Source organism: Epinephelus fuscoguttatus, linkage group LG14 (assembly GCF_011397635.1).
Source record: "Epinephelus fuscoguttatus linkage group LG14, E.fuscoguttatus.final_Chr_v1".
Classification (NCBI taxonomy): Eukaryota; Metazoa; Chordata; class Actinopteri; order Perciformes; family Serranidae; genus Epinephelus; species Epinephelus fuscoguttatus.
Genome location: NC_064765.1, coordinates 38,893,967 through 38,906,101, shown reverse-complemented (window position 1 = coordinate 38,906,101; position 12,135 = coordinate 38,893,967). Strand labels below are relative to the sequence as shown.

The window sequence follows — 12,135 nt, the reverse complement described above, 5'->3', positions numbered from 1 at the left end:
GCTCCTTCAAAACATTTTTGAGTGAGGAGAGCAGTGGTGAGGGGAGTGGGGAGTGGGGGAAGGCTCCTATTTAGGGATGCACCGAATATATTCAGCCGAATATTGCAAAAAAACACACATTCAGTATTCGGTAGAATAAGTGAAAAGCAAGGCCGAATAATAGCGGGAACTGCCCACTGGTTCGACAGCCCATTGTTCGACCATATTAAACCCATTGTTCCGAAGTCCGTTCTGAAATCATCATGATGCCCTGTGGTTAAGGTCTGGTTAGGTTTAGGCACAAAAACACTTGGTTAGGGTCAGGAAAAGATCATGGTGTGGGTTAAAATGAAAAAGAAAGTGACAAACACATAAGCCGTGAGCCTGCTCCGCCTCAAGCCTTTCCCAGCTGACCCAGAGCCGGTCGTGGCGCACCATACGCCTGCCGCGAGCCGTTCAGCACCGCGGTCAGTTGGACTAATGGGATGTCGAACCAATGGGCTGTCGGACCAATGACATGGACCCATAATAGCGGCGTGTTTTGATAACGCAATCAAACAGCGTGCGGCGACGGACAGAGTAAAATGTCAGCGGTGTGGCGATAAACAGTAACGCCGAATCCCGCCGGTTGTGGGTTGAACGGGGGTCACAGTGACGGACAGGAATACGTATTCCTGTCAAATACGGCAGCACATTATAACGGCTTACCGGCAAAGAAGTCCAGCTCCAGGTGAATAACTTGTTGTCATGACTGCCCAAAAGTACCTGAACAGCTGAGCCATGGCGGCACACAGTATGTGGCGTGTCAGAGGAGAAACTTTAGGGACTGTTCGTTACTTATGAAGGGACTTGTCAGGGTAGGAGGGTGGCTGGTTGATTTTTATTTTATTTTTTTATTTTATTTTGATCCCCCCTATGTTCATCACTTATTGATGCTGTTTTTGAAGTATGAATAAGTCAATAAGTAATTTATTCCATTGATGTATTATAGAAAAGTGATTTATCTTTTTATCAATGACAAAAGGCACATCTGCCTCATTTTCACTGTGGTATCCTGATACTACTCAGAACCATGATACTTTCACTGGTATTGTACCGTGGGTCCCAATTGAGGGATGTCTCTCATTCTCATTCTCATTCTCGCTAGACGCTAGGCTAATTTATACAATGTAAAATGCCATAGACTTGTGCTAATAACGTTAGCATGTTGTATTGGTGAGGGATATGTGTCCAGATAAAGACAAGTGTTTGTCTGTCAATGCTGCGATGTATAGTGAAGCCAAGTTGCGTACTTGTGTACACCTAAACTTTACAGCACTTAACAGAGTCCTCCACTGCCGACTAGTGTTTTGGAGGTGTAACTGCAGAGTGACACAGACACACCACTGCAGAAGTAAAAATAACTTGCAGATTATTTTTTTTGCCCACGACTAATCGATTAGTTGAAGATTATGTAAGACTTCAGTCGACCAAGATTTTCTTTGGTTGACTACAGCCCTAAAGCTTTCACCAATATGCTTTTATACTGAGCATACATTGAAGGCTTTTTTTTGTCCAGTTTTAAATACCCCCCCCCCCCCCCCCCCGTTTCAACATTAAATTTTAAGCTAACCGTCCTACAATATCTCAGAACTTTATTTTTCTATTCACATAAATAAAGGCCTCTTTCCTCTGGCCCCCAGTGCAACTGAAAATTGACCTTAAGAATACCTTAGTTATCTTCAGACCTTGCCAGTCAGAGCCTGTTATTTTGTTGAATAGATTTTGTACTTTACTTTTCTACACAATATTTCCTCCTTTTCTTTTTGGAGTGAACTACACAAGTGAAAGTTATCCTTTTTATTTGCCACATCTGTATGCACACTAACCCCTCTCTAACAACAGCTTTGGGTGAACAAGCAACATTTATGATAAACAAAGACAAAGACAACAAAGATATGTCTTATTGTAATTTTGTTTTATAAACGTGTTTAACCTGTGATCCAGATAGGGGACTCCACCACATAATTGCCGCTCCAGGGCTCCTCAGCTGTCATCAGCCCATCTCTGCCGAATGGCAGCTCCTCATAGTAGCTTGCGATCAGATTCCAGGAAATGGTGCTGGGAGAAGAATCATAGTCATTAACAATGCAGCTGGACAGAAGCACTACTAGGCTAAGCTTACCCTGCATAGGTACAGTCATAGGGCCCTATAATTTCCGCAATGCGGAAAACATGGACAGAATCTCAGAATTTGACAATAGAAATAGAATCTGCTCTTCCAGGTGTAAAGGCTCAGACACACCAAACCGACGCTGGAGAACTAGCAGCGACAAGAGCCCTCTCCTGCTTTGCCTCTCGTAGCTGTGTGGTGGGTTAGGGCCTTGCAAAATTCTGTCTGGGCAGTGAATACAATCAGCCAGCTAATTGGCCATGTTTGCTCTACTCTCCGAGACTTCGCTCTGCTCTGCCTGGGTCTGTCTCCGACTTCAACACTGGTTTGACAGCAGAGATGTGAGTGTCATCTAATGTTAGCTTGACTACAGTTTTAACTCCATCAGCTTAACTAGCTCAAAACCTCCTGTGGTCCTCAGGTCATCCTTAGGGAGCATCTGATGTTTCTGCATCAAGCTGGCCCTCACTCCTACCTCCACTGTCAAACCATCTGTAAATGCATTGAAACAGCCCAGGATACACAAATGATTACGTACACTTTTCAAAATAAGGTGTTAACACCAAAAAAATACATGAATGAAAATGCAAACATTTGGATTATATCTGCAGGAATTCAAAATATGTTACCTGCATCCCTTATAAATTCAGAGACCCTGCTAAACTGTGAGGGACAATTCTTTGATGAGAAAACTGAGGAACACTAAGGGCTATATTTAGAGCACAGCAACGTGAAGCTCAGATGTGAAGCACTTTGTTTCACAAAAGAATGGAATGTTTTGTTTTTTAACTGTATTGAAATACTGTATTTGATTAAAAAACATAGTGCAACATTGTATTACATCAAATTCATCGATATTCATTAAAGTTTTTTTTTCTGATGACAAAATGTGCTAAAAACATCAAACGCAGAATTCAGACACAGAAAAAAAAATCCCTAGAAAAGGTTAAGCAAAAAAAAAAAGATTTGCTACAATCCAAATGAAATAAACTCATATGCTCAAAAATGGACATTACTTTACTACAAAGTATTGCTTATGCATTTACTCACGCAGTCATTAGTCCATTGACATAGTTCTGATTGAGGATGCGAGCCCAGCAGCCTCCCCCCACCTCATCATTGAAAGTGCTGTAGTCCTCTGAAGACCACAGCTTCTTCTGTGTCTTTAGGGCGTCCTTTACTGTGTTGGTGCCTGGGTAATGGGCCCTGTACATCACACATACAACACACAAGGTCAAGGTCATTATGAGAAGAAAATAACTGAGGTCTACAAACATCTATGTGTCAAATGTGCGCGCGCGCGTGCACACACACACACACACACACACACACAAACACACACACACAACTTATAAGCAGTAATTTTTGTAAGTCAGTGTCATTTCGAGCATAAGAGTTGACTTTTATCAAAATGAGAGACCTAAGTTTTCCAGGTTGATATTTGGTGTCATGTCTGTGGTCTACTGTAACTTGCATGGTCATGCAGGCTTGGGTGACATTTCCTGCAAATCTTACATTTTAAATCATTCATTTTAACTTCAATAATGTTCACAGGAGCCAGACACTTTATTCACATCCATGAAGGAGTGTGTATGTCGCTGCATCATATTCAAGCGGGGACCTGTGTCGCCTCACCAAGGGCAGCCCCCTCACTCTGACATCTCTCCAATTTGTGCATGTATAGGTCCTGTTTGTGCATGTGTGTGTCTTTCGGACCTGTGTGTAATTGACAAGCAAGAGTGAAAAACATTGAATTTCCCCTCAGGGGGATTAATAAAGGAAATAAACTTAAACTTAAACTTAACTTGTACAAGCAAAGAGGGGACTTGAGTCAATATGTAAAATCTATCTTTTTTGTTATGGAGTCAGTAAAGCTGTAAAGCCTTAATTTTATGCCTTTTTAGGATGATTTTTCCCCCAAAGAAATAACTGCTATGGAATCTACAAAACACCTCTGTCCAGTGCCTTTGGATAATCTTCTGGGAAAGTGAAAATACAGTATCTAGAATCAAAATGTGTTATTTTCAGCGTGGCCTGTACATATGGAATAAACGTCATATCCAAGACCCTTTGCAAATTTGAAGGACACAAGTGTATGAACAGAAAACACAAATGTAGAAGCCACATCATAAATGAAGAGGCCACAACGGAAGTAAGCATCAACGGATGCTGATAATGAAACAGGCCTGTCACCACCCGATCTGTACATCCTTGATGTAAGGCACTGCACATGTGCAACTCTCAACATAACTAAGGAGGCTAGGCACACTTGTTTAATTCTTACATCACCAGCGGTGGAGAAAATGTTGCGTTCAATTCAGAATGTTGATTAAGTTGATGTTGATTAAGACTAGTCTTCAAAAAAATGCAGTTTTGTGGTGACTTTATACTAGTGTCTTCTGGTAACATGCTTGTGGAGTTTTTTGTGTCTGCCATGTGTTTTGGAAATGCAGTTTGTTAGCCACCATATTATAGTCCATCCTAATTAGTTTTTTAGGAAATGAATGAATGATATTTTGCTTATGTAAAGTCCATAGTTAACAGGAATTAAATGTATCTCTGTTTTGCTAGGTATCTGTCTATCTTCCATTCAGATTTGTACTACAATAAATATTTTTATATTTGTATTAAAATCAACATAATACAAATATAATAACTAACAATTTAATACATTCACATTTTATAATTTAAAGGTAATTAAACTAAATTGCAGGCAGCGTCTGGCAGCATCTGGCAGGCACAGAGCCCTTGCTGCAACCCGGCTTGTTATCGTCGCTGCGCATGCATGCACACATTTCTGTTGCTGTAATATGGCCAGCGCAGCTGCAGGACGATCAGAGCAGCCAGTTTTGGTCAAAAATGATAAGGGAAAAAGCGCTCTTTGGAAATATTTAGTGAAGTGAACACAGCACGCTGCAGACGGCAGGTACAGCCCCTCCCCTCACTAGCAGCTGAGCAGCTATATATATATATACACAGTACAGGCCAAAAGTTTGGACACACCTTCTCATTCAATGCGTTTTCTTTATTTTCATGACTATTTACATTGTAGATTCTCACTGAAGGCATCAAAACTATGAATGAACACATGTGGAGTTATGTACTTAACAAAAAAAGGTGAAATAACTGGAAACATGTTTTATATTCTAGTTTCTTCAAAATAGCCACCCTTTGCTCTGATTACTGCTTTGCACACTCTTGGCATTCTCTCCATGAGCTTCAAGAGGTAGTCACCTGAAATGGTTTCCACTTCACAGGTGTGCCTTATCAGGGTTAATTAGTGGAATTTCTTGCTTTATCAATGGGGTTGGGACCATCAGTTGTGTTGTGCAGAAGTCAGGTTAATACACAGCCGACAGCCCTATTGGACAACTGTTAAAATTCATATTATGGCAAGAACCAATCAGCTAACTAAAGAAAAACCAGTGGCCATCATTACTTTAAGAAATGAAGGTCAGTCAGTCTGGAAAATTGCAAAAACTTTAAATGTGTCCCCAAGTGGAGTCGCAAAAACCATCAAGCACTACAACGAAACTGGCACACATGGGGACCGACCCAGGAAAGGAAGACCAAGAGTCACCTCTGCTTCTGAGGATAAGTTCATCCGAGTCACCAGCCTCAGAAATCGCAAGTTAACAGCAGCTCAGATCAGAGACCAGATGAATGCCACACAGAGTTCTAGCAGCAGACCCATCTCTAGAACAACTGTTAAGAGGAGACTGCGCGAATCAGGCCTTCATGGTCAAATAGCTGCTAGGAAACCACTGCTAAGGAGAGGCAACAAGCAGAAGAGATTTGTCTGGGCCAAGAAACACAAGGAATGGACATTAGACCAGTGGAAATCTGTGCTTTGGTCTGATGAGTCCAAATTTGAGATCTTTGGTTCCAACCGCCGTGTCTTTGTGAGACGCAGAAAAGGTGAACGGATGGATTCCACATGCCTGGTTCCCACTGTGAAGCATGGAGGAGGAGGTGTGATGGTGTGGGGGTGTTTTGCTGGTGACACTGTTGGGGATTTATTCAAAATTGAAGGCACACTGAACCAGCATGGCTACCACAGCATCCTGCAGCGACATGCCATCCCATCCGGTTTGCGTTTAGTTGGACAATCATTTATTTTTCAACAGGACAGTGACCCCAAACACACCTCCAGGCTGTGTAAGGGCTATTTGACCAAGAAGGAGAGTGATGGAGTGCTGCGGCAGATGACCTGGCCTCCACAGTCACCGGACCTGAACCCACTCGAGAAGGTTTGGGGTGAGCTGGACCGCAGAGTGAAGGCAAAGGGACCAACAAGTGCACCTCTGGGAACTCCTTCAAGACTGTTGGAAAAGCATTTCAGGTGACTACCTCTTGAAGCTCATCGAGAGAATGCCAAGAGTGTGCAAAGCAGTAATCAGAGCAAAGGGTGGCTATTTTGAAGAAACTAGAATATATATATATATATATATATATATATATATACATATACATATATATATATACATATACATATATATATATATATATGTATATATATATATATATATATACATATATATATATATATATATACACATATATATATATACACATATATATATATATATATATATGTGTGTATATATATATATGTGTATATATATATATATATATATGTATATATATATATATATATATACATATATATATATATATATATATATATCTATATATATATATATATATATATATATCTATCTATATATATATATATCCACACATATATAGATATATATATATATATATATATATGTGTGTATATATATATATGTGTATATATATATATGTGTATATATATATACATATATATATATATATACATATATACATACTTTACCTACATAATGCATATATATACACACACACACACACACACACTTGTGTATGTATCACCATGTTATTAGCTCAGTTTCATTGACTGTTTCATTGTTGTTATATCAACTGGCAACAGAGGCTGTGCATGCAAACGTCATTCACAGAGGATGATCGTACCCTATCACGTCTACAGCCCCGCTGAGCTCGGAATCTAGAAGCAGAGACAGGACAATGGGCTCCCACAGGTTGTCACTGGCTATGATCCTGACACTCTCCAGACCACTCTTATCAAGAGTGTATCGCAGCAGCTGGTACAGCCAGTGACAGTCACAGAGAGACAAAGAGAGAGCAGAAGAAAATACAGACTTCACAGTATTTGCTGCAACCATGAAAAACTGAAACTTTGGGGCGGGGGCGGGGGGTGAGACTGTCTTTAAAGCTGCACTAAATTATTTTTTTGTCTCCATTGGAGAAGCTAAACAAGCTGAAAACACATCTGCTATATTATCATCTTATTAAGTTGATATGGCTAACATGTTTGTAAACAGCTGACTATTCACACATGTAGCAGACACAGAGTAATACTAAAATGTATTAATTCATTTGACAGCTGACAAAAGTATATTCAATATTCACACTCCTGGTTTGGTTTCCATCAACTCTTGAGAAAATGATCTGTCTCTTTGGCTGCTAACTGCTCCATTATATTCACCAGCAAGTCTCTGTGTCTGCCATTTGGGCAGGTGGTGTACAATAAGTTTATCAGGGCTTTTTAAAGAAAACAGCTGCCTGCCACAACTGGAAATTAAGATTATGACAATAGTGTTAATGGGCTGTAAAACCAAAACAATGACCTAGGCGAGATGTTGAAGCCTATTCATATTATTTATCAATTTTTTGGAAAATGGTAAATCAAAATAATGCTGATGATAATGCTGATTAATTATTGAAAGTTGTAGATCATATATTTGCAGATAAATTATGATTTATTATGATTGTTCTCTGCTGCTCACGGCCCTCCTCCTAGTCAGGCCATCCTCCTCCTGTGATTAGGGAGAGAGGGCAGCTGGGTTTCCCTTCTGTCTGCCTTCTGTGTTGAAGGAGTAAGGAGTGAGACAGTTTATCTACCACTAAATTAAGTTTTTTGTTTTGGTCATTGTGTGAAGTCAACCATGGAGAATATTTTTGTTCATGTAAATAAATTTGGAACCTTTTTTGAACCTGGAAAGACCTCCTCCTCAGAAGACTACTCTGCTATTTTTTACCTTTTCTTAAACGCAAGAGTAGCCATATTACGTGGCTAAAACACTTTGTGGAGTGGAGAAGAGTTATCGCCTAATTCAACTCAATTCAATTCAGAAAGTCCCAATTTGACTGATTTCAGTATCAGTTCAACTGATTCTTGATTATCAAAATACATCAGATTAGGGATGTCAGTTTTAAATTTGCCTTCTATAGCCTCACACCCATTAACCGGTAATTAACTGGTTAATTTTTAAGAAAAAAAAAAAGGCAAAATGACGTGAAATATAAGAGATCTGTCATTTCAGTTTGGTGCTCCATTCATTCAGTGAGGTTTTGTGCTGCATTTCAAAGTGCTAGCTATTTAAAAGTGGTGAAGCATTAATGTTTTGTGATGTAAATGTCTTTTATTTTCTGTTAGCTTTGCTGACAGACAGATGGCTAGCTGCATCAACATGTGAAACATGTTGAGCCTTGTAAGTGCGACAGGTTTTAAAGCAATTTTTTATAGTGGCCACAAAGTGGTAATGCAATTACTCAGGCCTATCACGTGATGCCCAAAATGACTATTTTCAATGGACTCAGACTATGAGAGAGAAGTCTATGAATCTTTTTTGTGCGTCACCAACCTCACAAAATGACTTGTTCACTATCAAGATTTAGTCCTTTCAATACGATAACATTTCGAAAGTCTAAAAGAGCCACAAAATCAATTAATTTTATCCCCATCCAAGTTAGCGGAGTACTAAACCGGAAGTCAGCCGAGATAAGAGTTGGCTGTTCGGCCGCACTTGGCCATGCTCAGCCATGCTTGGTGGCTGTAAGTCTCTAGTGCGCATGCTCAATGGGCCCAATGATGCAGAAGCTGTGCTGAGCATAATAATTAATTTCATACCACTACAATAGAGCTTCTTTGGCTTCATGCGTCACTGAGCAACTTTTATAGGAATGAATGGGGCCCCTCCACCAGTGCTGTATCCAGGTCTCTTAATATATCCATTTAAAACATGGTGCCCCTTGCTCAACCTCCAGTCCCCACTGGTTAGCTAACATTAGCCTTGGCTGCTCTGCACTGTACACCAGCCTGGGTCAGGTGGGGGCTAGTTGGTCAGCGGCACCTCTCATTCACAATTACCACTGGTAACACCATCCCAGTTGCGGAACACTGTTGCCGTGGAAACATGGTGGTCACCCTCTGGCCCTTCCTAGGTACCCTCGGTGAGTAAGGGACTTCATTTTAAGCTGCAAAACCTCTCTAGCATTGTTAACTATGTTAGCACCACCAGCCATGCTAACACTGCCAACCAAGCTAGCAGTGATAACATAGCTAACAACGCTAAAGGGCGTTTGCAGCTCAAAGTTGAGCTGCTTACCCACCAGACCAAACCCATGGGTAGAGGGGAGGGTGGGCACAATGTTTTCACAGCAAAGCTGCTGGGTTAGGATGGCGTTACTAGCTGAAACTGCAGAATGAGCGGCACCGCTAACTAGCTCCCTCCAGACCCAGGAGGTTAACAGATTAATGGTTAATCACTGCTATTCCTACATCAGATAACTCCCAGTATTGCATGAAGCACTTGTCAGTGTTTAATCTGGAAACATCACTTTTACATTACTTCAAAGTTAGTACAGTTTTTGTTATTTGAACATAAAATTCAGAGTTTATTGGTAGCCTATAGGCTAAATTTTGAACACACTGTCTAGTTAGAAGACTAACTGCTTTGTTGCCCGGCTATACTGCAGGGACAGATCGGACAAAGTAAATCACAGTTTAATTCACTACCATGGCATCACCTCTCAAAACCAGAAACAACATCTTATCACCAAACACAAGAGCACAGATCACTGTGCAGAGTCCTTCATTCATTCTTTCACTTTCCGTTACTGCTTAGGGGTTGTGGAGTGTCTGGAGCCTAACAACCCTAACAAAGATGTGCCTGCTATATTTGCTACCTGACAGCCCTGGCTACTAGTCATCCTGATGACAGTCCTGTTAACTGTGGCGTACGCTTAAATTGTACCTATACCTGTCATAGTTTATAAGACTGGAGACAGCGAATGTAGCCAGCTATCTGAATTGCTTATAGAAATGACTCTTATTTCCACATAAAATGATACACATACAGTGTTGGCTGAGAAAAGGCAGAGATGCAAAGATGGATAATGCAACAATACAAATTAATACTGGATAACTGACAAAAGATTTATCAGAATATTGATTTTTCTGCCTAGCCCCAGTGATTAGTCTGTGGGTTTGTCACCATTAGCGACATCTTCACATTACACACAGTAAGTTGATTCATGTCAACATAAAAAAAAAGATTAGTGCAGCTTCAAAACCATTTAAGAACAAAATGCAACAGTGAAAATGTTTTTTTCATCTGCATGGTGGCAGCAATATACTGTACAGTTTAATACATCAAAATGTTTAGTGGTAAAAATGGCATGCTTTATAGGAAAGCACTTTCCCATGCACAACTGTGTACTACGTATGGAACATGCATGTACTGTATGCAGCTTCTTAAGTCTCTTTTCATTCTTAAGCAGAAAAACAGCCACAAACATTCAGTTTTAATGCAGCACAGAGAAGAAGAAGAAATGGCTAGATGAGGAGTGTTGCAGTGGTATGTCTCACCATCTGTGCATTGATTCAGTCAATCAGTTGTCAGGGATCAAACTGCCTTTCAGTGAACTTATAGTACATGGTGAAGCCCCACACCTTTATATTGTGATTGCACTACAATTGGCTCAAAAGAACGATAATGTAAAAGAATTTTTTTGTTACATGTTTTGTGTGACATCAAGCCAACTATACTTACCCAATCACCTCAACAGATTCATTAAGGTACAGGTCAGCGATCATAGAACTAGCGATGCTCCAATCGCCATCTGCTGCGATGATGCCAACACCAGTTAGACCGACTTTATCCAACGTGTTCCGGAGCACCTTGGCAACAAACACATGCTCTCAGAGGAACCCAGCTAAAACTTAAAACCATCTCAACACTGAAAGTCAAACTGCATTCCCTTACATGGAGCACAACTCAATGTTGGTGGCTGTTTTTCTCTTTAAATTTACAGTTTAGGCTAAGCCTATCCATTATGCACATTTGTCAGTAATATCAATGACGGAACATTAAGAGATAGGAGGGTAGGATTACCTTGATGTACTTGCTGTCATAGTTTCGCTCATTCCAAATCTAAAGAAATGAAAATGAATTTTAGTTTTATAGCAGACCTGTTAAAGTTCACTGAAAATCTGCAGCTCTAACAAATCCCTTAATCGGCATTACATAATCAACTTTTTCATGCAAAAGGGTTATATGCCACTGAACTTCGTTAGAGTTGTCCTGCTTTACAGCCCCTACATTTACCTGGAACACTGTCACTAAGAAAGTTGTAATTATGATTATTCCATCTTATTATAGCTCATGTTGTATTTTCATAGTTCTAATCCTTTGAGTTAGGATAACAGGAGAGAGCAAAATGCTTCAAGTATAATAATAATAATAATAATAATAATAATAATAATAGTTTTTCGAACCATGTAGTCAAAGTGCATCACATAAAGTCAGAGAAATGCACCACTTCTGACCACTGAGCTCGTAGTTTATCTCCCATTACCCCATCCACCTCAGGTATGTTATAGTCTATAACAGTAATTCATTCAGGTTTCTGAGGTTTCTAGCATTGTTTCCCTGTTAAAGGCTTTTTTGGAAGAGTTTTTCCTTATCCACTATGAAGGTCCAAGGACAGGGATATCATATGCTGTAAAGTCCTCTGAGGCAAATTGTGACTTGTGATACTGGGCTTTATAAATAAAATTGAAATTGAATTCAAAACAATGCTCTAGCAGAATGTTAATCTATATACTGTACTAACATACATAGAAAATAATCAATCAATCAATCAATCAATCAATTTTA

At 39.8% G+C, this 12,135-nt stretch overlaps 1 protein-coding gene across 2 annotated transcripts in view; it reads right to left on the bottom strand.

The window, feature by feature from the left end:
* galcb (galactosylceramidase b) overlaps positions 1-12,135 on the bottom strand; it is a 36,897-nt gene that overhangs the window by 13,039 nt on the left and 11,723 nt on the right. The window contains exons 6-9 of one of the 2 annotated variants that reach the window (XM_049596267.1): positions 11,371-11,409; positions 11,029-11,156; positions 3,182-3,337; positions 1,955-2,079 (exon numbers count right to left, since the gene is read on the bottom strand). In XM_049596267.1, coding sequence (XP_049452224.1) covers positions 1,955-2,079; positions 3,182-3,337; positions 11,029-11,156; positions 11,371-11,409 — 448 coding nt within the window. Of the gene's footprint in view, positions 1-1,954; positions 2,080-3,181; positions 3,338-7,144; positions 7,276-11,028; positions 11,157-11,370; positions 11,410-12,135 lie in introns of both variants that reach the window. The other variant, XM_049596266.1, reaches the window with a different exon arrangement.